The sequence below is a fragment of the Caloenas nicobarica genome, chromosome 1 (genome assembly GCF_036013445.1).
Source record: "Caloenas nicobarica isolate bCalNic1 chromosome 1, bCalNic1.hap1, whole genome shotgun sequence".
Classification (NCBI taxonomy): domain Eukaryota; kingdom Metazoa; phylum Chordata; class Aves; order Columbiformes; family Columbidae; genus Caloenas; species Caloenas nicobarica.
The window spans coordinates 117,197,408-117,224,873 of NC_088245.1; the positions used below are offsets into that span (position 1 = coordinate 117,197,408).

The 27,466-nt window shown below is 36.5% G+C and overlaps 3 protein-coding genes across 4 annotated transcripts in view; 2 read left to right on the forward strand and 1 right to left on the reverse strand.

The window, feature by feature from the left end:
• CASK (calcium/calmodulin dependent serine protein kinase) overlaps window positions 1-27,466 on the reverse strand; it is a 217,267-nt gene that overhangs the window by 100,664 nt on the left and 89,137 nt on the right. For both annotated transcript variants that reach the window (XM_065637084.1, XM_065637073.1), the window contains exons 4-6: window positions 26,155-26,232; window positions 24,797-24,869; window positions 437-539 (exon numbers count right to left, since the gene is read on the reverse strand). In XM_065637084.1, coding sequence (XP_065493156.1) covers window positions 437-539; window positions 24,797-24,869; window positions 26,155-26,232 — 254 coding nt within the window. The remainder of the gene's footprint in view (window positions 1-436; window positions 540-24,796; window positions 24,870-26,154; window positions 26,233-27,466) is intronic.
• GPR34 (G protein-coupled receptor 34) lies at window positions 2,497-6,957 on the forward strand. The gene is made up of 2 exons (XM_065651487.1): window positions 2,497-2,569; window positions 4,254-6,957. The coding sequence occupies exon 2, from the start codon at window positions 4,276-4,278 to the stop codon at window positions 5,416-5,418; it is 1,143 nt and encodes a 380-aa protein (XP_065507559.1). The 5' UTR covers window positions 2,497-2,569; window positions 4,254-4,275; the 3' UTR covers window positions 5,419-6,957.
• GPR82 (G protein-coupled receptor 82) lies at window positions 16,509-17,549 on the forward strand. Its single transcript, XM_065653387.1, has one exon. It carries the CDS (start codon window positions 16,509-16,511, stop codon window positions 17,547-17,549), a length of 1,041 nt encoding a protein of 346 aa, XP_065509459.1.

Consider the following 27,466-nt stretch of genomic DNA (forward strand, 5'->3'; position numbering starts at 1 on the left):
TGTGACAGAAGTTGCCTAAGAAACATAGGGGAGCATTGAGGATGCTGTACTAAGTCCTTACTCAATTGCTTTGACATGCATTTCAATCCTGATAGCATTTTTATTTCATTCGCTTTGTCAAGCACGGAACAATTATGCCAAAGATTGTATTAAAAATGAAAAATTCCTTGGTTTTTTTGATCAAGATGAAATTCAAAGCAGTGTAAGCTCCTGTTGAGTAACATTCAAAGGTATTTAATACTCAGCATATGTACACACGACAATGTTACATTCTACTAGAAATTTAGCTTAACTGTATGCATTTATAATGTTAACAAAGTCTTTAGTGAAATATTATTTTTGAGCTGTTGTTTTGCAGGCCAGGCTGTGTTGGAAGAATAGAACTCTGCAGCACAACATGCATAATATTATGTAACTTGGAAGGAAAATTTCTTACCTCCAGCAACTAGCCCAGACTCTCCTAACTGAATTGCTACCCCAAAACCACCAAGCTTTACTGGGGCTGAATTCTCTTTTGAGGCAAGTAGTACACAGTGTGGCTGAAAAGACAAAAACCCAGACAAATTATTAAATTATTTGAGAAATACAATTTGCATTTTATAAATTTATGAAAAATAGTTCCAAACAGAAGCCAGATTTTTTTTTTTTTTTAAAGAACTTCTTAATTTCAGGTACTTTTTTTCTGGCATGGACTCTTTCTTCATTGGTTTCCATTTCAATTGTCCCAGGCACAGCAAAATCCTTTCAGGACTTAACAGAACTCAAAAGAATACAAAGTGAAGTCACAATAAAATGGAGAAAAAATTAATGCCTATAATTTCTTACCTGGTATTACTTTTTCTTTTTACCTTTCACCCTAAAGCCTTACACTGTTTCAATTCTCCAGAAGAAACATCCTGCCTATGGTACACCTTGTTGGGTCTTATCTTCCACATAGAGAACATAAAGCACTATTCTGAGCCTTAATCACAGAATTCAGTGATCACTTTCCAACTGCAGGAAAAGAACATCCCTGTGATGTTTCTAACAAGCATTCCACTGAGGGGGGAAATTGTTTAGGTTTCTAAACTGGATTCCAGGCACAGTCGTCTATACTTTTGATTTTCCAGTCTTTCCACTAATATGAGCGAGGTGTAACATATAAAAATGGAATACACAATTTGGACAGATACTGACTGGTGGAGGAGGAAGAAACATACAGACAAAAATCTAATCAGTATTTAATACATATAGCGAAACCACTGCATTTATTATAGAATGACTTCCTGCATTTACTCAAAGCCTCCCTTTACAGTCAACCATATTATTTGAAAGGAATTATTTAAAAGGAAGAATGTCAAGTCTGTTCACTGCTTCCTGAGAATACAGTAATGCTTAAATTACAAAACTAGGAACTCCGAATAGCGCAAAGGAGCTACAAGAAGCTCAGTCTGACTACCTGTAAATTCATCATCTGTAACCACTCATGTTTTCTTTTACAAAGTTTCAGTTGCATGAGAACAAGCAGCCTCAAGTAAGAATCATACAATCATAGAACAGTTTGGGTTGGAAGGGGCCTTCAAAGCTCATCTAGTCCAACCCCCCTGCCATGAACAGGGACATCTTCAACTAGATCAGGTTGCTCAGAGCCCTGAAATCTGCAGAATCCCAAAAAAGCTTGATTCCTAAGCAGATAATACGTCAAAAAAGTTAACAGGGAAATTCTAATTTCAAATACTAAGGAGAACACTAAGTTAAAACAATGTTTTGAGATGATCATTAAACAGGCTACCTCATTTTAGGACATCTAGAATCCATTTTTAAATTTGCAATTTATAAATGTAATTTTCAGTCCATTACATCCTATTTAAAATAGAATTCAGAGATAATGCCACCTTGTAATACTGAATTTCACTTCTATACTGATACTAATATATATATACTATATATATACTAATACTGAATTTCAGCTTCACTTAAGCTGCATACTTCGGGCACTTTCACATCCTCTCATTGCTATCATTTTGTGTGAAAAAGATCAATCTCACATTTCCAACCCCAGGCAACAAGGAAGGTAGATGGGAGAACTATACCAACATAACCAAAACATGGTATTTCACTGTGGCGTTGAGTTCTCTTCACCCTACATTTGAAAAAGTGGTACTTTTCCCATGACAGTATTAAAAAGAAGACAGGCAGTACCAACATAATTGTCATGCAGAAGGGCAGCCACTGACACTGCTCACCAGAAACAAAGTTTCTGAAAAAAAAAAAACAAAACCCAAACCCCATCAACTCCAATTCATAGTGAAACTCAGAGAAAACTATTATAGAAGCTCTCCCAGCAAAGTCCAGCTTGATCTTTCCAACACACTGAGTTTTGCTAGATAAAAGTATCTTTTTTAAAAAAAACACAGTTGCAACATTAGTTAAACTTCCCCTTGTTGCTAATTGTACTGTGTCAGCTGATTCTCACCACTTTCATAGAGAAGCTGGTGCTCTAGCTTTCTAATAAGAGCACTTGCATGTTACTCCTCCCTGACTTCACCAGCACTTTTGAAAATCAGCAGAAGTTCTTAATACATAAATGGTAAGTGGCTTCTTTTATACTTAGACTATAATAGAACAAAATTCTATTAAAATTCTTTTAAGTGCAAAGGTACTACTGATCTTCAAACCCTTTCTTAAAATATACCCATGTTCAAGCATGCCTGCTTGCTTACGGATGACAAAACTTAAGGTAGCAAAAAGTTATGTTTCTAATAGATCTGCAAGATAATCGACTTCTCTCTCTCATTGGCCTAAAACTTGTCACTATTTATGCAAGTCATGATCCCAAACATTTTTATAAAAAACCAACATAAACAAGAAATTATAGTAGTATGTAAGTTTCAAGATGCATTTGGAAGCATCATGTTTTTAAATCAAACTTAAAACTACTTCTTCCCTGACAATATGAAATGGCAAATACGAAGACAAATATTTTTAAAACTGCTAACATATTGTATAAATTTAAAGCAATGGTAAGATCAACCAACAGAGGATGTTAAAATATTTTAGACTGTCCTCTAAGTAATTCAGACTCCGTATGTACATTAGGTCTTACTAAGAATTTTAGCTAAAGTGCTGCCATTTTCAGTGCTGTAGCTATATCACACATTTAAATATAAATTTGCATTTTTAAGATCTAGTACACAAATGAAAAAGCTATTTTAAAGTTTTATATATATGGCAGCGTTTTGTTGTTTTTTTCTTGTTACTGTTGTTGGACAGCTAAGTTCCAAGTACCTTTAAAAAAAATTCTAAATAAAATTATTTATGGAATATTTTATTGTTATGACATACAAATTGAGGACAAAGGTTGTATCATTACTAGTGAATCTTAACAACGCCTCTAAACAGCTCATGGTGATTCTGCTTTCCTAACCACACGCTATTTTGGTTTTCCTTCTTTGGTCAAAGGTGACTTTTATCTTCCAGATTGTATCTTCCTGTTCAAAAATAAGCTTACTGAAATTACAGGCCTGGAAATCAAAACGAGGAAAACAATAAAAACAAGGAAGATGTGAAAACAATCTGCTACTGCATTAGTGTGATTTCCAGCTAATATTAGTTTCTTTGTATAATATTGATTTGTGAACAGTCAAGAAAAGGGAAAAATACTTAAATTTATATGAAGATACAAATTATTAAAAACAAGCTATTGTAACAGTACTGACTCACAGCATTACTTATAACAGATTACATAGTCAGATATTAATCGACAATTGCTTTTCTAATTGCAAATGAGTGACTTGCATGCCGCAGATCCTGGGTACTTATTTAAAATGAAGACTGATGAGTTTAGAATTGTTTTGATAGATTTCTATGTACTTTGTATCAGCACTGAGAGTACTTCACTTAGCTGCACTTACCTATTTTTGTATTTTAATTTAAAAGTTTCCTATGTCAGAAAGACTAATCCTAACACCAGAACTTTAAAAAATTATTTGTACTTATAAATAAAGAAGTTATCTGAGTACTTGTACCATCTGTTCTTGCCTAACTTCACATGAAGAAAAACAGGAAATTGATTATTCTAGACATATTTTATCAAGATATTTGGCTTACCGTCCTCCTTCTACTCAGCTACAGTTGTAATTTGGTGCATTTACTTTTTTTTTTTAGTTATTGTCTTTTATATTACATAAGACTGTACACAATAGAGCAAGTAAACTCATCAAAAGGAATCAATGGCAATTTAATTCTTACAATTACTCTTTGCATCCCTACAGAACAGTTAAAATATCCTCACAAATGATGGCTGCAGCTTCATCTGATTTGCTGACCATTCTTCCACATGAGGAAGTCTTCTGGAGTAACCAAACTAACCGAGCCATAAACGCCTCAGAAATTCAAAACAGTGCCAGTTGCCCCATAGATGACAACTCACTGTCACTTACTTTGATAATTTTTTACTCCATTATTTTTGTCGTTGGATTGGTTGGAAATATTATAGCCCTATTTGCTTTCCTGTGCATTCATCAGAAACGGAATTCTATCCAAGTTTACTTGCTAAATGTAGCTGTTGCAGACCTTCTGCTGATCTTCTGTCTTCCTTTCCGAATACTCTATCATGTTAACAAAAACACGTGGATGTTTGGACTGATTTTGTGCAAGATTGTAGGAACTCTGTTTTACATGAACATGTATATTAGCATAGTACTGTTAGGACTAATTAGTCTAGATCGTTATATAAAAATAAATAAGTCTGTGAGGCGTCCTAAGATGTTAACAACCACACAAAGTATACATATTTGTTGCATAGTGTGGGCACTTGCACTAACAGGATTTATAATAGTAGTTGCACCATCTTTCTTTAAGAGAGAGGACAGCAATTCTACCATGTGCTTTCATTACCGAAGTAAACAGAATGCAAAGACAGAAGCCATTATAAACTATATTATTGTAATAATTTTTTGGATCGTTTTCTTCCTTTTGATACTTTCATATGTTAAAATTGCCAAGAACCTCCTGAAAATTTCAAAGAAAAGAGCACATTTTCCGAATGCGGGAAAATACACCCAGACAGCAAGGAATTCCTTCATTGTCCTCCTTATTTTCACCATCTGTTTTGTTCCTTACCACATGTTCCGGTTTGTCTACATTACATCACAGTTACAATATCCATCTTGTTATTGGAAGGAAATCATTCACAAATGCAATGAGGTGATGCTCATATTTTCATCTTTCAACAGTTGCTTAGACCCAGTTATGTATTTCCTAATGTCCAGAAGTGTCCGTAAGACTGTATTCCAACTTATTTGCAGAAGACTTCATGGAGATTCAGGCCTAGCTCTGGAAAGCACTTCAGAAATCAAGCTTGGACAATACACACAAGAGCGATTATCTACTACCACTCCACACTCAAGTTCTTTAAAGAAGAAGTCCCTGATTTGATTGTTTAAATGAATGGATACTAGTTTCTGTGTCACTCCACAACATCAATTGAAGATTAGCAAACGCTATACCATACAGTGACTAATCCTGCCTCTTTCTTCCTGTTAAAAAATGAGAAGTCTTACTTCTGTTTGTGAAAACGAGAAGTTACTTTTCGTAAGTATTTTGCTCTTGTTTATCCAAGAAAACAAAATAGGAAGTTCTCAGACATCTTCTGCTGGATTAAACTAGAACACTAACTCTTAAAGGAGATTTCCACAATGGGATTTGAAACTGTATAAGACATCTTGCATATAGACATTAATATTACCAACTTGTATATGTAAATAATAGATGAATTTTGCAAAAAGTAAATTGTGTCCTATTCAAAAGAACTATATAAACCATTACAGATTTTATGTAATTCTCTGTTTTAATAGGTTTCAGAGATCAGCATTTAAACTACATTCCAAGGAAATATTTGTGAAATTAGCAACATGTGGCTTAAAAATGAGGTGAAGAATACGACTGCCATTAATTCAATTATAATTACAGAAGATGACACTTAGTTTTATTAAAACAGCAACATTAAAATATTCGAGCCTCCTAAGCCCCTTATTATATTTTCAACATCTTAATGAATGTCAAGGTCAAACACTTGAGGAAAAGTAAGTAATGTTTTCGGAAAACTGGAAATCAGTGAAGGAGAGATGACATACAGGTATTTTCAGTTACCTAAGATTTCCTTCAAACTCTGACAAATTTGGTGACTGCAGCTACAGAAAGTAGCTCAACAAGGAAAATACACTTGCAGAACCGAGCACAAAGAGCAGAACAAGAAAATCAGCTCTTGTGATCAACCTGATGCACCAGCTCTGATCTTTGCTCAGGCTCAAGTCACTGCTCTGCTTACAGATTTCCAAAGACACATATTTCAGCTGCATGCTTCCTCCCTGGTACTGAGCTTCTCTTTTCAGATGATTAAAATAATCTTGATAATTGCTGATGCTATGTAAATAGCAACTTAGCAGCAAAGTCCCATAGATAAAACTACATTCTCAGATTAAAAACAAACAGGTTTATGTATTTAGACACAAACAAAAATGTCAAACTGTAACATTGTTTAAAAAAAGGGGGCTGAACATTGGGGTTGTTAGACCAAAGACAAGTAAAGAGGCAGTTATGCCCAGAACAACTGAAATGTCTGCCATGACAGGCCAGAAAGGCAAATGAATTAGACACTTGATGTTAAACTCCATAAAATAAGGATTTATTATCCTGAATGCATAGAAGCAATACTGCCCAAGTGAGCTGGTATAAAGAAGTTGATTGTAATACAATTACCAGTAACTTCGATGGATCATGTGACTTTTAATGCCAAGTGTGTCAAAACTTGTGGATTTTTACTAATTCTGTACAATATTGTGGATTTACAGAAGCTACTCATAAAGCTCTTATTGAACAAAGTAAACATAACACTTCAGCTCTGTTAGATATAAACTTGGTTTAATTTTTATGTGATTTTACTTCATTCAGTTTTGGTGAAACTGGGTATAAACATATTAAACAAATTCAAGTGACTGGCCAGTGTATTTTTTTAAAAAAAACAAACATAAAGGGTGGGGTTTCCTCATCTTCAAGAGACAGATTCCTACAAACATGTAATTTTCATAGAAGTATGATGGTAACTGCAGTTTTTCTTAAACATTTAAGCATACTATTAAGATATTTGTACAATAATTTCTGATTGATTCTCACAATAATTGTGTTATATTTTTCCACGATCCTTTATCCATCATCTTGTCATCGTATTATATGTAGACAAACAAAAACTGTCTTGGCTCTGTACAGTGCAAGGAACAGCATGTTCCTTGTGCTCTACAATTCCCCTATGCAATACAGTAGTTCTACATAGCTACATCAACTCTGCTAAATCTATTGGAGCTTATAAACCATCATTTCACAAGATATATACGTTATCTCATCATTCTTTCATGGGCTGTATTTCTTCTACTGTGTGTAATCAATAGATGGCAGTGATCATCAGGCCGGGGTGGGGGTGGGGTAGGGAACATGGGACAGGATGAACATAAACAACATGGTGAGGCTTGAATTCTGAAGTTCTTAGGAAGCAAGTGTTCCATTTAAACCGAAATTTTCATTTACAAGGAGATTGCAATTCATGGACACTGCACAATTGCAAAACTAGACACAGATCTCTTCAGAAGATCAAGTAATAGTACAAGGCTTCAACGCTACAAATGAAGTTGACTTTTAAAGCCAAAGGCAAATAGAAATGTGTTCCATGGGACAAAAACCAGACCACCTTAGTATTCTGGGCATGCTTTTGTAAATTACGTAACATTTACTTGGTTACTATAATATCATTTTGTAAGAAACTAACTAAATAAAAGGACAACAGGAAAAAAATCTTGCAGTACAAGTTCAAGATTCTGGTCTATCACGTGAATAGTATTACATGAGCTTTTTGGTTTTAATAATTTTAAGTCAGTATTTTCTTCAAGAGGAAAGCCTTAAATGCCCATACGTATTTGCATTGACCAGATGTGTTCTACATGACAGCCATTCTTCATAGATTGTAGAGAAGAAGCACCAAAGAAGCCATGCACAATATCAGTAGGCAAGTTTTCAGAAAAAAACCAGAAGAAATACCAAAGAGTAACACCTTCTCAGGGCTACATGCTATAATGCACATTAAAATGTTTCGAAACCATTTCAATACAGGATTATCTATTGCTTAAACCAGCCTCTGTACACAAGCAGCAAATACGACCCAAATCTTTTAAAGAGATTTCAGGAGCTACAGTCTAATGTTTGCATTGGGCAAATCCACAGCACCTATAAAGACAAAACAGGACAAGCTTGGGTGTATAATGTACCCAAGTGAAAAGCGAATAGATTTGTTTGAAGGAAGATATGTACCAGAAAATAACAGAGGAGCTGTCAGGAAGAGCTGAGAAGCACTGGGCTAAAAGTGGTATAGTGTACTTGGACTTCAGCAAGATCACTTACTAAAGGGTCCAAGAAACCCTAAGATGTTAGAAGTTAATTCTTGTTTTAGAACTGGCTAAAAATCGGAAAGAAAGCTTAAAAATAGTCTTTTTTCTTTATTATATTTCTCAAGAATATGCATAAGGATACATTTACAAATATGTTGAACACTCCAATCCAGAATGAGTGAGAGTAAGGAGTCAACAAAGTTTTCAAACAGATGATTATTCAGGATACTCAAACCTAAAAAAGTTCAAGATAGAACTCTGTTGTTCAAAAGCAATAAAACAGCATACAGACTGTGAAAACTAGGAGGAAAACACTGTTAGGTCATCATTGTGCTATTGTATAACTCAGATGATACAGATTCTGTAATTTAGATCATACAGATTCTATGCAGAATACATTAAATAAATCAATTCTTCAGCTCAGAAATTAAAAACTGAAAGGGAGCACAACAGTTCTATAATGTCAAGTATGTCATGGAAGAAGGGAACAGAATAACTATATGCTCTTTGTGAGACTGTGACATTAAGAGAGTAGCAGTTAGAAAACAAACAAACAAACCAACCAACCACATCCCAAAAAGCAACCAGACAAGTTAAAATACTTATGGATTTCCACAACTATGTAAACCAGTGCTTCAAGATGTTGAAGACCAGATGTATCTACTGGCTCAGAAAGGGATCTGAAACCAGACACCACTGTCATGTAGGAAACAATTACTACTGACCAAAAAACCAAAACCAGGTATCTTTACTATTTTTCAAAAATATTTAATCTTAACATTTTTTTTTCTGCAATCAATTGTCCCAACTTCGAGGGTAGAATGTCAGGCTCTGCACGCCAGTATCACTGAAGAGCAAACAGTCCTGGAACATCTAGGGAGATCTGCTTAAAGCTACACTGTGACATGCCAAATGACCGTATAAAGTCACTTTAATAGTGTCTCTTACTTCTTGTCTTAGCAGTGCTTCCTGAGTACTAGCAGGGCCAGCTATAGTAACTAGTTGAGTCTTCAGCTGAATTCCAACATGAAAGACTTTCTATTTATTCTTCTTTCTGTAAGTAAAAGCTAACTCAACACACATCTCCACATAACATGCACAGACCTTGCTTTCTGTCTCTATTGAAATCTACACCATATCCTCAGACTTCAGTTGGTGCACCAAAATGCCACCTCTCTTTTACTATGTAAAAAAGATCACAAGCTCTTCATTAGAATAAATACTAGTTACAAAATACATCTAAAGTATCCATGCTGGCTAGTCACTTCTATACCTTTTAAACTTGATGTTAATTGCTACATTGTCATACACATATTCCTTAAAATGAATGGAAAATATAAGCCAAGAAACAAAACCCTTTGCTTGAAACAAGTTTATAACTTGAATCATAAACATATCAAAGTGCACCTGGCTTGAGTAAACAACTGTACTGGTTTTGTCTGGGATACCAGAGTCAAATTTCTTCACAGTGGCTTATATGCGGTGATGTTTTTGGGTTTGTGATAGAAACAGCATTGATAACACAGGGACATTTTAGTTATGGAACAGTGCTTGAACAGTGTTTGCACAGGGTCAAGGACTTTTCTGCTCCTCACCCCACCCCACCACGCACCAGCTGGGGGTGCACAAGAGGCTGGGAGAGGACACAGCCGGGACAGCTGAGCCCAGCTGACCAAAGGCATATCTGAGACCACAGGACCTCGTGCTTGGCAATCAAAGCTGGGGAGGGTGTTTGCCAGGGCTGCCATTTCTCAGGAACTGGCTGGGCATTGGTCAGCTGGGCGTGAGAAAGTGGAGATTTTTGTATCACTTGTTTTTCTTGGTGTCATTGTCATCCCCACACCCCCGCCTTTAAACTTAGCCAACTCTTTATCACAAAACATGAGTTTTCTCGCTTTTACCCTACCAGTTCTCCCCCCTCAGCCCATTGGAGGGGGAGTGGGCGAGCAGCTGCTTGGGCTGAAGCTGCCTGACGGGATAAAACCACAGCAACCCTTTCTGGCACCCAATGTGGGGCTCAAAGGCTTCGAGATAACGACAAATTTGACCAGAGCGTGTTAGAGGGAGCAGCAGAAGAGGCAGCGTGTTCTGCAGCAGAGCAGCCACAAGAACAGGAAGGGGAAGAGACAGAAATCATAAACAAGTTTTCACACTTTTACCCTTCCGATTCTCTATTCTATCCCACTGGAGGGGAGTGAGCAAGAGGCTGTGTAGGGCTTACCTGCCTACCAGGGTTAAACCACAACATCAACTTTCATTTTCACACTGAAATTAACTGTAATTACGGTTTTAACCTGAAAGGTGTTATTTTTCATGAGGGCAGACAAGTATCAATTGTTTTGATAGCACAATGTGGAAAAATTTAATTGAACAACTTCCCTCACAGCATCAGTCAATGAAACCGTAAAAGAGGAGTGCAACTTACATCACAGATAAATGAGAGTCACATTATTCCTGGAACTTGAAAATTCACACATGGATGCTTTGATTTAATGCTCTCTCTTGAAAGCACATACAGAATCAGGGTGGAGAGCAGAGTTGTGTTGCACAGGACAAATAAAGCATATAGAGAAAAAGAACTCATTGATAATGTTCCATCAATCAAAAATATATTTTCAATGTATTCTCTGTAGCACTGGGAACCTTCTGCCAGCCTTTTTTCCACCTGTTACACAAAACCCCAACTACTGAGGGCTCTGTGGAATCCAAGAGAACAGAGAAGATGCTACAAAGCTGTCACCATTCCGCGCCTGCAGAGTGAATGTGCAGGAAAAATCCTGGCACAGAAGTTGTTCACAGACATCATGAGAGTGGGAATAACTGGGGGAAAGGATGAAACTGGAAAAAGCCTCAACACTCAAACTGCAGAATTAGTGGGAAGTGTAGAAATAAACATGTAAATGGCAGAGAAGTGGCTAATTGTGCATCATAGTACTGCAAAGTGAGAAACAAAATGAGGAGAAAAAAGCTAGACTTCACATACAAGCCTATGTTTTCACAAGCTGAATCAATTATTTAAATATACTACAATGATATATTCTGGTACATGCTACCTTCAAAAGTTATCTTGGTTTTGTTTGTAAATGGTAAGTCCTGGTTCCTTCATCATAAAGGAATTCATTTTGCAGCCACAACTCCCCAGCTTGAAGCCAACAAAATCTACCTTTTAAGTATGTTTTGCTTTCCCTGCCACATTTTATGTTTTTATTTTTGCTTTATTACATTTGAGTTTTCACAAAAGTTTAAGAAGAACCTGGAAAACCCAAAAAGCTGTTACACAAAAACATATTTAACTTGAAAAAACCCCACAAATAATAGTACGGTGCAGAAAGCCTCCTATTTGCCTATGTTGATCAACAGTGTTCATGTTAAAGACTGATTTCTGAAGTTAAAAGTAAAAATCATCATACCAAATACTCAGCCACTGCTTTTTTAGAAGCAAATACAGTTAGAGGTACCTCTGGGAGCTGCACAAAAATACCATTTGGGAAAAAACACGATGTATTTAGCATTAAAGACCTGAAGTAGAAAAATGTTGGAAGATTATTTTTGTTAGTACTGTCAACTTTGAGCTAAGTTTTCCTGCTTAAAAAGACATTGTTTAGCTTGGTTTTTGTCTATGTAAAACAGCTATCCAGGACCTGTGAAACACTTTGCATATTTTATGACAGGCAAAGAACTGAAACTATGGGAGCAATATACCCCTAATTCTATATCTCTAAGTATGCCACAGAGTTATACTATGTACACTTGTAATTCATCAAAAAACACAAAAACTTTCATTCTAGGTCTGTTTTGCTGAACCACAAAGGCAGTTCTTAAACTGGTGAAAAATAATTCCTGAACAACAAACACAAACCCAGCTCAAATCTGTCAAATATTTGATCTTCGCAGATCCAGCATAGCCTCAACTCAACTAGAGGAGATTTGAACACGAGCTTAGATGATTTTGTTTTGATGAGCACTTCTTAAAATATTAAAAACATATACTGACTATAGCTAAAATGCTCATTACATCAAGCCAGGAGAAGAGCTGTGCGCACACTGGGTCACCCTTGCATGGAAAGCTGAAGAGCAAGGAGAGAGGAACCACGGTGCTCTGCAACAACTCTGCTGACATAATGTCCAACTGGAAATGGTTATTGTGTAGTGCATGCATCTTAAGAATTTATGCAGCCAAAAAAACTTCCAATTTTCACATCTAAGAAAAAAAAAATCCCCAACAACAGTAAGCACCAAAAGTCAAAGTTCCAGGCAAGCTACTTGGTCAACAATTTTTCTGGAAAGAAAATATGAATTGCACTTGTGTAGTACCCAGTGCATCTTAGAGACTTATATTGGTATTAAATGCCATACAGCAGACCAAATTCCAAGTACATGAATTTAAACCTCAAGTTAAAGGCTGCTGCACGTTTGATGCATGCTATATATTTATTCAGTATGATTCATCCTCAGCATCCACAGTAGCCATACCTATGGTCGCACACTTTTCTGTGCCCTATCCTCAGCAGTTGCCTTCCATCCTTTGAGATGCAGACACTGAGCACATCTCTCGGGCCTTCTGCAGCATGGAGAGAGCCAGGACTGCTATAGGAGCCAGTGGTAAATGAGCTGCCACCTTCTTCCATACTACCAGAAGCAACTGCTGCCAACACATTATATATACTGTTGTACAGCAGGAACAGCCCAGTTACCCATTTGGTTTGTGACAGGCACAAGGAGATAAGAGGTTGACTGGGCTGTCTCCTATCGTCTCAAGCAGGTGGAGAGGAAATGGCCAGGCAGCCTGCAAGTGGATCACCGTCATAGATACACTGCAGGCTATGTATGGCTTATAAATGGCTGGCTATAGATCCTTCACCACTGGGAATTTCCCTGGTTTTGTGCCTTTGGGCCATAAAATAAGTTATCTGCATAGAATGGCAAAATGCAACTATGCTGCTTACTGGCACATAAACTCTAGTAACATGTATAAATTAAAGTGATCATGGCTTAAGAGTACAGAAAATACAAACAATTGAGGCACAGAATGCACGTGAAGGTCATTATGAAGAACTAAAGAGTGAATCGCATAAAAGATGCACTTGTACTATTTGAATATAACCAAATATATTTTAGATAAAATATGCCATTTATAAGTTAGGTGGATGGAAATAGTCCACTAAAGGTGCTTGCTATAGCTTAGAACTAACTGTAACTTTATTTATTTTTAACTTATAATATTCCATTCCTTTGTTGCTCATCTCACTAATCAGTTCCAAAATGAAGTCTGATAGACTGTAATTCACTATAATAATCTATTATCATATAATAATTCAGAAAAAAATGCAGTATCTCTTCCTACAGCAAGAATCATGGTTATCCAGTTATAAATACTACAGGCTACAGTTAATAACCAACCAGATAATAATAATAATTTTAAAAACCCCTGCTAACTGGAATTGCTCGCACCATTTTTTGGCATGTCTCCTCTTAGCAAATTTCCAGGCTATGCATTCTTGTGTCTAAACCTGGATGGAATAACATAGTAACAAGGACTTCTAAGACTACTTAAGAGACTATTAAATTTTTAATTAATACAAGACTCTTTCTGTTAGAACAAATTTTAATATAACTATACATTCAAAAGTAGGAAAAATAAAAACAAGGTATAACTAATCTAACAGGAGCAAGAATTAAAGTACATACAAACTAATGACAGCATTACAAACTAATTACTAATACTCCACAGGCAGTTTCCCTCACATAAATTTAATCTTAAATTAGATAAGCTACGTAGTCTAAATAGGCCAGTATGTATGCCCATCATTTTAGTAAGAAACTATAGAATTAACAATGAGACTGAACAGTAAAATTGACAGATGATCACTGAGGTGGATTCTCACAGCGTATGCTTAAAACATCAAGGAAATCTAACAAAACGAGAACCTTACCAAAATTGCAGAAGTTTTTACGTGGTATCACCTCTGTTCTCATAAAGCAATTTATTTATAGCTGATGAAAAGCCGTATCTGACAACCACAGCTCTATCAGACAAAAGGAAATTCAAAGGTCTCAAGTTCTGCAAAGCTAAACAGAGTTTGATGATCTGTGATCAGATCTTTCCTGGGGAAGAAAGAAATTGTCCTTTGCACACTTTTGGATGATTTGTATAAAATACTGTATTTCTTGGACACAGAGTCAGTTTTCCCCAAGTGATGCCCAGAATGCATCAGCTCTAAATTGCTTCCACACAACCCATCACGTGACTAGACATACAAGATGTGCTCATTTGGTCCTTCATATGAGGACAGACATGGATACAGTATTATTGCATGGGAGCTTCAGGAACAGACAGTTTTGTGGGAGCTCTTGGAGCTGAAGAATAGTTAAATGTCATTGAAAATACAAGTTTGCATGCATAAAATAGCGACTTTCTTTTTCCTCACTCTGAAAAGTGGGCAGTCCTAAAGAAAATGACAGTAACAAACTCTCCAGCCCCCCCAAAAGGAAAGAACTATATAAAGGATTCCAAGGTGTTTCTGTGCCATACCTACATGACCAAAGGAACGTTACAATCACTCTTCCACACTCTCTCGTTCTTTTTATATCTCTAATGGACCTGCATCCTGACCTAATTTCAAAGCCTTTTTTGCAAAGACAACACCATCTTGTCTGAACTCTAAATGCCTCACCGCTCTTTGACACTGTAAAAGTGTACATTCTGAAAACCTACTTATGTCAGAGAGATATTGTTCTTAACTGTACTTTGCAGATTCAAATATCATCCTTCTCATTGCAGCAGTGGAGATAAAAAGGACATCAGACAGAAAAATTTCCTCTCTTCAAAGGAAGGTGTGTGCAGCTTGCATAGGTAAGCTTAAAACTACTGCTTCTTTCTTTTACCTGACAAAATTTGGGCATTGGCACAAAAATGACCATTAGACTTCTAAATGACTGAATTCAACAATTACTTTGTGAATTTCATTTATTGTAATAAAAGAGTTAATACATTTTTGTTCAACAATCCATATGTGACTTAGTGTACACTAAAATGCAACAGCTATAAACGTTAGTTTAATTTGCAAGTAGTTAAACATAGCCTACAGCATTATTTTTAAATATGACTTGTACAACTTTTTGCTGTCTAATCAGCTTGGTGCCTAGGTTTTTTATCATAGCTACACAGAATCCTCTTTGATATCTGAGTTCATTTACTTATAGCTGTTTGAAAAAAAATATTATCAATCTGTAAGTTTGAAATCAGTTTTTTCAATAGAGAACAAAAGCTAACTAGGATACACTTCATTAAAATAGTATCTGTACAACAATAAAATGACTCTTCACTACAGGTCAGTAAGTTGAAATGCCAGTTTTTATATGCAGTCATTGTATAGAGCTTCCATTTCTTATTTTCAGTATAGAAACAGAGAAAAGATTGAAAACAACTTGGAAAAAAGATATTGCAGCTTTCAACAACCATTTCATATGTTTAAAAATACAGACTGAATTGTTTATGCAAAATGTACATCTAAGATTAGAGCTCTTGAACAAAGGGACATTAGATACTGACATCAACACAAAATAAATGCATCTACCCAGATTCCTGCATTATGCACAGTTTAATCTGAAATTAAATGGAGGCACAGGATACTCCTCTGCATTTCTGCAATTAAAGTAATACTTTGCACTTATTTTGTTTATTTAACTTAAAATAGTCTAGAAGTGGTTTCTAAAGTAGGTTACAGATGTTCCAGAAGACTGAGAAAAACTGAGAGCATGCAAGTTTTTGTCAGACCCTGGCCTGAACCTTCCATTTCCTCATTTATTTTATTGCATTCTATGTACGTAAAATCTTTGGGGTTTAACACCAGACAACTCTTCTTCACAAAATCTCAGTGGAAGAGAACACCCAAACAGTAACCTCATGCAAACTCCAGACGATAAACCCAGAGGACAAACAGCAGTTAGTAACACTGAAAAGTCAGGGAGAAAAAGGAACAGTTACGATAGGAGAAAAGTCTAAAAGATATGTTAGATGTACATTTCAGAAGAATAATCCTTTTAATTGTGTTTCAGCTCTGACCATTTATTCAAGATATACCGGCATAAATGAGAAATTCAACGTGTCTTCTTCAGCCATCATTAGCTACTACTCTAGTTCTACCAGTCATCTACTCTTCCCTATTTCCTGCTGGAATTTTTGGGAATATTCTCGCTGTCTGGACACTTTCAAGGAGAGCACCCACAAAAAGAACACAATACATTTACCTGGCAAACCTTGTCACTGCAAATTTACTTGTATGTAGCACAATGCCTTTTCTGGCTGTCTATTTTTCAAGAGGGTACCAATGGAGTTATGACTCTGTAGCATGTAGCATAGCAAATCACCTTGGGACTCTCATTATGCACGTCAGTATGTATGTTACAATTATAATTTTATGTTCAATTGCTCTATGTCAGTATGCAACACTGAAGAAAAACAGTGACGCACAATATTCTCAAGCAGTTAATGAGAACTTTTACAGATGTGTTCTTAAAAAGTTTTGTCAGCCAAAATTTGCTAAATATTTGTGCATCATTATATGGCTTACTGTGCTCTGCATAACAGCAACAGCTATAATATATAATGTCCTGGAAAGGACTACGGAAGAATTTCAAAGATGCTACAACATCAAGGTAGAAGCTGGTGAATTTACTGCAATGATTGCGGCTTCTCTTGCTACTGCGTGTTTTTTTATATCTTTTATGACAGTTTTGTTGTCATACTATTGTCTTACCAGACATCTGAGTAAAATACAAAAAAATAGTTGTATTGGAGAAAAACATCTAATTTACAGTACGGTGAAAAGAAACATTCTTGTCATCCAGATGGTATTAACTGTCTGCTTTCTTCCGTACCATATTTTTAGGCCAATTTTTTACGTATTACTTACAAATAATGACTGCCCAACATTAAACTATCTAGTGGAAATTAAAAATTTCCTTACTTGCCTTGCTGCTGCTAAGAGTAGTTTAGATCCAGTCATAACCCTTCTGCTAGATAAAACATTTAAGAAAAGATTGTATGGCTTGTTTACAAAACCCACACCAGAACACCACAAACGTAAAGTTGATATTTTCACCAAAGAGTCACAAAATGTGAAGGAATAAAGAAAGATTTTAGTAGAATATAAGTAACAATAAACACATTAATTACCTATAACCAGACTTTGATATGAAATAGTAAATATTTAAATAAAATGATCAGATATTACTTGTATTTTGTTTTAAATGATCTTGCTTGCTACATCAGCAGTAGCCATAATAAATCTGATGTGTATATCCAAATGAATCCAAGTAATTTATAGAGTGAACTGTGTAATACTCCTTTATCCATGCAATGCAAAATCATTTTATGTTTGACTGACGGACAGTGATTTCTACCTTAATAATCAAGCAAGAAGGTAGCAACTAGGCTGAAGTCATCAATAAAAGCCTCCCAGGTTTTGGACACAGGCTTCCCTTACCAAAAAAGCTAAACAAAGCACAGACGTTTTCTATGGAACGGGTGAATCACGTATCAAAGGCTAAGGAAGCAGGCACAGAGAGCTCCAAAACGCATTCAAGATTAACATGTATTTTTTGTTCAGGAGTATTTGGGTAGAAGGTTAATTTTTGTTTTTTCATGGGGAATGCACCATAAGATACTTAAACTCTTTAGTGCATAAAGAAAAGTTCTTGACGACAACTTATTCTAAAGTTACTGAAAATGTTATTAGTTACTTTAGCTATGTCCATCATATCAGAGTTTTGCTATAGTAACTGTTTTTTAGGAGTAAAAGTGTGTTAAGAATTTACATACTTTTTTCGTTCTAGCCTTCACAGAAAAACTTTACTACAGCTTTGTACTAAATTAGCAGAAATATCAGATTTGAGATTTAATTACTTTAGAGCCCTGTTCTGACAATTCCTATCATAGCCACAGTGTTAATGAAATTACTTCTGCAACAAGGTGACTCTGAAGAGCAAGTTTTGATGGTGACTCATATCCTGCAAGGGTGAAGTATCCACAGAGGAAGAGAAACTCCGATGGCCTAGGATTTTACTTGATGTTTGAGCAGAATGGGTTTTATACATGCTCTGTTGCTTCCTCAGGAACCATTTTTCTTGCAGTCTTACCCACATCAGTTACATTCAACAGCTGAGGCAGTGGCTTCCTTATAGGTACGCAGCCTTTGTGTACTCAGGCCACCGTACTCACCCCAAAGTGCCACATCTTATTCCATTTCAAAGGTGGATTAACACATGCTGCTCCAGAAGGCACCTCCTTCACAACAATGTTCAAACCCAGAAGATTTACAGAAGAGTGCGTAAAGCACAAAAGATCTATAAATTGCAACACAGCCAAATGTACAATAATATTCAGTGAAGAAAAGAGGGATGAAATGCCTACATGCAGTTATTTCTAACCTTTGTTACTACTTATGATTGAAAAAAACCCCAGCAAAACAAATTACTGGAATTTCCATACTCCTAGTCTAATCTTGTGAGGGAAATTCTATGGTTTAATTAGGAACGCACAAATTCTTATTATTTACTGGTATACAAAATATATTCAATGATAAACATTTAATGATCATTAACAGTATGAGAGTAGTGCAAAACAGGATTTTTTTTTTAACTGCTGAAGTTAGAAAATTGTGATGACTTAAGGTAGAGATATCAATTATTTTGTATCATTTCTGTAGAAGACACTTAAGATTACATACTGTTTTTTTCCCTTGTACAATCTTCTCTAAGATCAAGAGGAGTGAGTGTAAGAAGTGCTATAAAATACTAGGTATTCTGAGAAATCCTACCACTCACTCAAAAGTTCACAAGAAAATCTAGTGAGCAATTCTGCCTTCCCAACCTTGCCACAGAGTTCCATGAGTACACTAAACAGACCTAAGTGCCCACAGACACAAAAGAGTAGGTCTTCTCTAGGAGTGATCCCAAAACAGCTCCTTCATGTTCTGCAGAAGTTGAAGATGCAAGTAAAAAACACAGAAAATCACAGGAATGTAGTCTTTTACTTAATACAATGTTACCTGTGATACTAGAATTTAGTGACTGCTTCTTTCACAGGATCCTCATGTGATGTTTAGCACCAGACTTATGGAACAACCTGAAGTGGGCAGCTTCAGGGTCTAGCTCTACAAAGCACTGTAGGAAAGTTGCTCTATGAACACAGTTGTTGAGCATGGCAAACCCGTTTGTGCGGGTGGGTGTTCGACTGCACAACACAACCAGAGGTCAGTTACCTACAGCAGGACTGAATAGAGCAGTTTAGGTCCTCCAGATGGCATGGTGATACTCAGATCAGTTTTAGATCAGTAGCTGTAAGTCTGGGTGAGCAAAGCTGTTCATTACCCATGTGTTCTTAAAATTTGCACAGGACCAAACTGAGAATCCACTACTTCTGGCTTTCCTTAAATACATTTTATAGGGAACATATTTGCAGCTGCTAGGATATCTCAGCAGAGTGCCTGCCTGTGTATGTTTTTCTTAATACAGAGTTTTTGATGGTAGCATAGACTAAAGCTATTCTTTCTCCACTTTTCTAGTCACAACCACTTGTTCTCCAGTGCTGCACTTATCAAAAAAGCAGGAAAACAGATGAAACTTTGTTACAGACCCTTAGCAAGATCTCACTCCACCATTTCTACATAGTACCAAAAAATGATAGATAGAATCATAGAATGGTTTGGGTTGGAAGGCACCTTCAAAGGTCATTGAGTCCAACCTCTCTGCCATGAGCAGGGACATCTTCAACTAGATCAGGTTGCTCAGAGCCCTGTCCAGCCTGGCCTGGAATGTCTCCAGGGATGGGGCATCTACCACCTCTCTGGGGCAATCTGGGCCAGTGTTTCACCACTCTCATTGTAAAACATTTCTTCCTCATGTCTGGCCTGAAACTCCCCTCTTTTAGTTTTAAACCATCACCCCTTATCCTGCCTTTCCCGATCCTTCTTATAGGCCCGTTTTAAATACTGAAAGGCCTCAATAAGGTCTCCCTGGAGCCTTCTCTTCTCCAGGCTGAGCAACCCCAACTCTCTCAGCCTGTCCTCACACGAGAGCTGTTCCAGCCCTCTGATCATTTCTGTGGCCTCCTCTGGCCCCCCTCCAACAGGTCCATGTCTTTCCTGTACTGAGGCTCCAGAGCTGGACGCGGGACTCCAGGTGGGGTCTCACCAGACCAGAGGAGCAGAATCACCTCCCTCGACCTGCTGGCCACAATTCTTTCAATGAAGGCCAAGATACTTTACTTTTTTCCTGTGTAGTCTGTTCAAGGTAATGTGTTCTTTAAATTTTTTAATTGCATCAAAGTTTATCTTTTAGTGGAAAAGCTTTCGTGGAGTACAGGCAATTTGAGAAACCACAAATCAAGTAATACATTGGTCTAGCATTTGACAGAATAGTTCATGGAGGAAAAATCCCCCAAAACAGAAAGGCATGAGGGAGAGACAGAGAAATACTTCAGCAAAACACAGTTCATGCACTAAACTTCTTGCACTGCTTAGACATCCTGGTGCCAACTCTTCTGAGTTAGCAGGTGACTTGTGAATTGTATAGTAAAAAAAAATAATAAAAAAGAAAATAATTCATTTCCATAGCAAGGAACACAAAATCCTAAGGCAAATATGCACAGCACATGGTTTACAAAGCCGTTTGAAAGACTGCAAGTGTCCACCTACTTTCTGTTAACCGTTCAAATAAGCTGCATTGGTGGCCAGCTCATAAATCAGAAGATATGTTTACTGACTGGCTGGGCAAATAACTGGAATATATAAATGTCCTGATCAGAAAGCACATAGATGTTGAGCTTGAAGTAGTGCAAGCAGCATGAGTATACTTCTCAGCACACTTGCCTCCAAATACCCAGCAGTCAGCTAACAGTACACAAGGAAAAGGCACGACAAAACAAGACATGGGGATTCTGAGATATGAAACATATACAGGAGTGGACATAAACAAGAGGAAAAAACCTACCACCTGAAGAAACATTGAGGAATAAATACTGAAAACTTTATTCTTGGAGGCTCTTAACTTCTGCATTGAATGAGGAAGCAGTCCTCAGAAAAACGTGGCCAGATAGGACACTTAATTCTACCTCTGCTATTGATTTTGCAGCCTTAATAACCTTTAACAATTTAATATGTAACAAAATCCTCACAAAGCAGTTGCTACTGGATCTCAAGGATCCAATATTTTCTAGAAAACACAAAAAAAGCACCAGTTATTACTCACTGTCTCCAAAAAGGATAAAACAGGTTCCATGCCAAAGTGAAAAGAGCAGAAGGAAAGTAACATGCAAGAGATTTCCTGGTTTTGATATTCAAAGACTGGAAAGAGCATACGGTCTTAAAGAACAGCTTCTATTCTGATTATTTTTAATATGGTTGAATATACACTTACAGAAACATACACAAACACATATGTACAATCCTTACTCATTTTCTAGATATACCTAAAAGCAGAAGGGTAAGAGCCTTAATCTCAACAGGCAAAATCTGAAGTGCTCAAGTACAAGTAGTTTAGTCAATGAAAGAAGTGGTAACTGAGTGCGCTCTCAGAATTCATACAGCTAATTATGTTTTGCATACTGCATAAATCAACATTCAAATCCATTCACAGATCAAGTCTCAAGTCACTTGGACCAACTGAGATTTGTACACAACACACAGAACAGTGCATAACTCTTAGTCCTTTGCTCTAGAACAAGTGTTTTTACTTCCAGTCACAGAAACACTGAACTGAATCTTAGCAGCAGAAAATGCAGAATCCATGTATTTTTGCTTTACCAGTTTCACATATTTATCTGATCACATCTTGGAAACAACCATTCATACCTACCAAGATAAAGCTATAATAAAAATTTCGAGTGTCTACATTTAGCCAACAAGCTTACCCTGACTCCAGTTGCACACCAATCATTTTACTAATCACAGAAACATATAGAAACACTCGAAGCTATATGGAAATCACAGAAGAAAGTTGGAGTATTTGGAGTGAACTAAGGGAAAAAAACCCCAGCAACTAAAGTTCTTGATGTGATTAAATTACTCTTGTATCAGTTATATTAAAACGTATTTTTATAACAAGATTACACAACTATACAAAATGCTATATAAGCACCACGACATAGGCTAACTGAAGATTGTAAAATCTTTTGATGTTTTACTAATAAAAAGCATTCTATTTAAGTTATTGCTAAAATGAGCAGGTGAAAAAATCTGCAATAAACACTGAAGAAATGCACTTCTTATGTCCTGCTTCACAATCTATACGATGTTTAGACCGTCTGTTTCTTGAGTACAAACTCATTCTACTTTCAGTAACTAGCACAAAGGTCTTCTATCAAGATCAGGGTTAGTCTGTCCTCTTACTAAAGGTAACTCAGTGAAACTGTTGAGACAAGATAAGGCAACATTTCCCATATGATGAGAATATAACAACTCAAAATATTGAATACTGACCAAAAGTGACTGTGTTAAATGCACAATGCTGCTTTAGGTACTCTGAGCCACATTAACTGCCACAGGGACTGGAAATATTCAAGTTCACCTACTTATAACAAACCCACCACTTTCGGGTTTTAAAATCATAATTATTAAAATAATTCTATAGCACAGTACTTAGGGAAGTTCAGTGATCAGTGGTGTCCTTGCAGTTCAGAGTTGCAGAGGCATACTATTAATTTTTGTTCTTCTTGAAGAAATATTACAGATATAGAGAACCTTTTGGCTACTTGTTTTTAGTCCCATTAAATCTCAAGGCATGCATTGTTGCCTGTAATAAATGTGTTGTGGCATACAAGGGAACCATCTTCAGTTGTGTTCATGTTAAGAGAAAAACCACTTTAATGCAGAGTTAATGTCATTTGTTACTTCCTTATTCCTGATTATGAAGTCAGAGAAAACGTTACTTTGCAGGACAGAATACAGTGAAGTGAAAAGCTGGAAGAAAGAGATAAGCCATTTTCCTCCTATTTCTTCATCCTGATTTAAAGGTCCTCTCCCAGTCATCGGTTTTAATGACTATAATAATGAAAGTATTTTGTTAATATCTAATAATGACAGCTCAAGAGAAAGTGCCAGCAGGTCGAGGGAGATGATTCTGCCCCTCTGCTCTGCTCCGATGAGACCCCACCTGGAGTCCTGTGTCCAGTTCTGGACCCTCAGTACAGGAAAGACATAGACCTGTTAGAGAGGGGCCAAAGGAGGCCACCAAGATGATCAGAGGGCTGGAACAGTTCTGCTGTGAGGACAGGCTGAGAGAGTTGGGGTTGTTCAGCCTGGAGAAGAAAAGGCTCTGCGGAGACCTTATTGTGGCCTTTCAGAACTTAAAAGGGGGTCTGTAAGAAAGATGAAGACAGACTTCTTAGCAGGGTCTACTGCAATAGGACAAGGGGTGACCATTTTAAACAAAAGCAGAGGAGATTCAGGTTAGATATGACGAAGAAATTCTTTACAATGAGGGTGGTGAAACACTGGCCCAGGTTGCACAGAGAAGTGGTAGATGCCCCATCCCTGGAGACATTCCAGGCCAGGCTGGACGGGGCTCTGAGCAACCTGATCTAGTTGAAGATGTCCCTGCTCATGGCAGGGAAATTGGACTAGATGAGCTTTGAAGGTCTTTTCCAACCCAAACTATTCGATGATTCTATGACTCTATGATTCCATAAGGCGCAATTTTTCCTGCCCATGAGATAATGATTAAATATTTTGCAGTTCAAAAGAACATTCACAGAAAGCTTAAGAGGGAAAAAATGTAGTATGACTATATTAACCTTAAAGATTTTTATTAATTCACTTTCCTCCACTCAGATAATTTAGAATTCGGTCATTTAGTTTATTTCCTTTCAAAGCAATGTCTACAGTGACATCTAGAGCTGGGATATTGCAGTTAGCTTAATACGTTCTACACTCAAACCGTATAGTTATACTTCTGCACTGCCTTTGCCAAAATGAAACTGTCTGTTGGTTTACACTTCTGTAGACTGATACATTAAAAATTTTTACTCATGTAATTGAACAGGTTTATTTCTAAGGACAGTATTCAAGAAAAACAATGATTTTAAAGTTTTCAGAGTCTGGATAAGGTGCCAAATAAATTCAAAAACTAGAAATTAAACTGACTTTCAACATAAATTGCAATCAAATGGGTATGTAATCTGTGAATAAAGACCTGCTAAATGTTTGTGTTGATGGAATTAGAGATAGGCTTTAATCTTACATGACACGGTAAGAGCAAACACACACTCAGCAAATATAGCTTCCTTTTCTACAACTTCCCACTTCCTCTAGATTACAGAAATTAAAATTCAGTATTTTGAATTATTGTGGTGAAGTAAGAAAATAATTAAATCCCCTTACCTTCACATCTCGGTGAATTATATTATTATCATGACAGTAACGTAGAGCTTCCAATATCTGTCTCATGTAATGACTGAAAAAACAAAGATGACATACATGACAAACCTGCAGGGAAAATTACTAGACACATATAACAAACTAAGTTTTAATAGTCTCACTATAGAAAACTAATCAACCAACTTAAACTTAAATATCCAGAGTTCAGTAGAATGGAGTTTGTGTTTATAATAATGAATAATAAAACCTAAAGTTTTATGATTATTCTGGTTGAAGTCAAGGAAAATTAGAAAATAAAAATCTGCATTTGCCATTTTGTCAAGTTTTCAAATGTTCAATAACTCTGCATAAGAAAAGGAGGTCAGGACCCCTAATATTTTTTTTTTTAATAAAAGAACATAGAAAAGAAAAGTGTATCAATGCCTGATTTATCTGGAAAGGGATAAAACCAACATCTTGACTTGCTTGATGCAGACTGAAGACTAATTTCTTTCTCCTCTGTGTCCAAAGGATCTGCTAACAGATTCCTTATCACAGTAGACAGTCAAAAAAGCCAACGGCATCCTGTGCTGCATCAGCCAGAGCATTACTAATGGGCTAAGGGAGCTGATCCTTGTTCTCTGAAGTTTCCAGCTGGTTATAGGGAAACATTTTTCCCCAGGAACATAATTATGCACTAGATCAAGTTGCCCAGGGAGGCTGTGGAATCTCCATCCTTGGAAGTTTTTTAGACCCCACTGAGAGAAGCCTTGAGCAATTTGATCCAAATGCAATGTTGACCCTGCCTTGAGCTGGAGGTTGAAATAGATATCTTTTGATGTCTCTTCAAACCTGTCTTCTATGATGCTAGAAAACCTACAGTATCAGGAAAAGCAAACAAAGAATCTTATGGGCTTTGAGCTCAATTATCATGCCACTAGGACATTTGGTTTAGTTGTTCTTCTGCCATTACATAGACTCTTTGATTTTAGTTTAACTCATAAGTGAAAAGTTGAAGTGACCATAAATGAAGTTTTATATATATATATAAAAATAAAAAGACAACTGCACCTAGCAAGAGCAATAAAATTCACAACTGTCAGGCAAGCCATCTAATGCCATTGTATGAGAGATCCATAAAAGACAGAGAATTATGTATTGGATGTGAAATACTCTTTTATTCAATAATCCCATCCAAATTTACAATGAGTAAATGACAAAATGCTCCAAAATTCTACTTTTGTTATGCTAATTATTGTAATAAGCATTCAGACTGTGGAAACAGGATTATTTATAGTATTCCAACTTTTAGCTACCAGATTGTACAACAGTATATTCCATTCTTTTCCATTTATCCTGTGGGATTAATTAAAATGACGTACCTGGCTACAGCCTCGCTGTACACAAATCCAGCATCTGCTCTCTTCACAATTTCAAAACACAGATCTGCTCCATCCATACTGCAGGTAAAAAGAGGCGAGAATGCTTAAGACAGATAACTACAATCAATTACATTAAAATGCTCAAAAACTCCCACTATCTACTCCACTTATATAAATCTTACATAAAATACTCTGGATACACGTACAATGCATTACTAACCAAAACAGCATATGGCTTGCCACAGGTTAACCATTTTATGCCCCTCAGGTCATGAAAGAGTTCTCTCAAAACATTAGCAAAACCAAACATTTCTTCTACTGCTTAAACTGCTCATTGAACAAGGTGTGCAAGACAGCAGAAAGTCAACGTCCTGTACAAGAAGGCTCTGCAAGTTAACAATTAATGCATGATACTACATTGTGTTCCTAAAAGCATTACAAGTGAAACTCCATAATAAAGACTGTAGCTATACAAAAACCTTACTCAAATTGAATTTAAAATTGAAGACTTAAAAATACACTAGAATTGTAGCATAGTCTTTCCAGTTAGCATTCTCATAAGAATAATTATGGGGCCAACAAGATATTTTACAAATCAGAGCCTCACTGAAGGCACCTGAAAACAGTGAGAGCACACATACTATATCATTAGCTCTGATACTTGATACTTTGTTTCTTTTCTCCTTAATTATCTGTAGTCTTTCTGATAATCTAACTTCCCGCAATGAGTAGTACATCACTTTTAGATGCACATGTATTAATAGTACTTAGGCTAAAATTAGACCACCATTTCTCCAAAACCAAAGCAGCTTGGTATGGCGTAACTGCCCTTCTTTTCTTTCTCCTGTAAGTAACCTAAGGCAGATTTACATCTAAAAATGTTAATTGCTTGATGGGGCAAGAAGAGAGTAACAGGAGTTAACAGGAACAATTAAAAAAAAAAAAAAATCACATAATTCATGCTTAACAAGGCATTTGCAAAATATTGATTGTAACACATCATTTTCAACCTTCACACCTTTTCCCTTTCCTCTTCACCAAAGACTCATGGGTGGGAAAAAAAAAAAAAGCAGCAGAATTCGCAAGGTATCTGGAAAGCCAACATTATCAAGGCCATTTTGGTAAGCTACCAGGAATGTCAGCACACAATTGCTTTTGCTTTGCTACACACCTGCAATGCAAAACTTCTGCTTAAGGAATTAGAAGCAATGTGCAAAAGCTTTGTTTCCCAAATAAATCCAAAAAGTATCCCCATGCATAAATCTGGGTTTAGCTAGTTCACTTGAAAAAACCCTCATGTCAATCTCCCTTT

Bases quoted from the DNA above. Each gene is read 5' to 3' on its own strand.
- GPR34 (XM_065651487.1), top strand. From the start codon at position 4,276: ATGATGGCTGCAGCTTCATCTGATTTGCTGACCATTCTTCCACATGAG.
- GPR82 (XM_065653387.1), top strand. From the start codon at position 16,509: ATGAGAAATTCAACGTGTCTTCTTCAGCCATCATTAGCTACTACTCTA.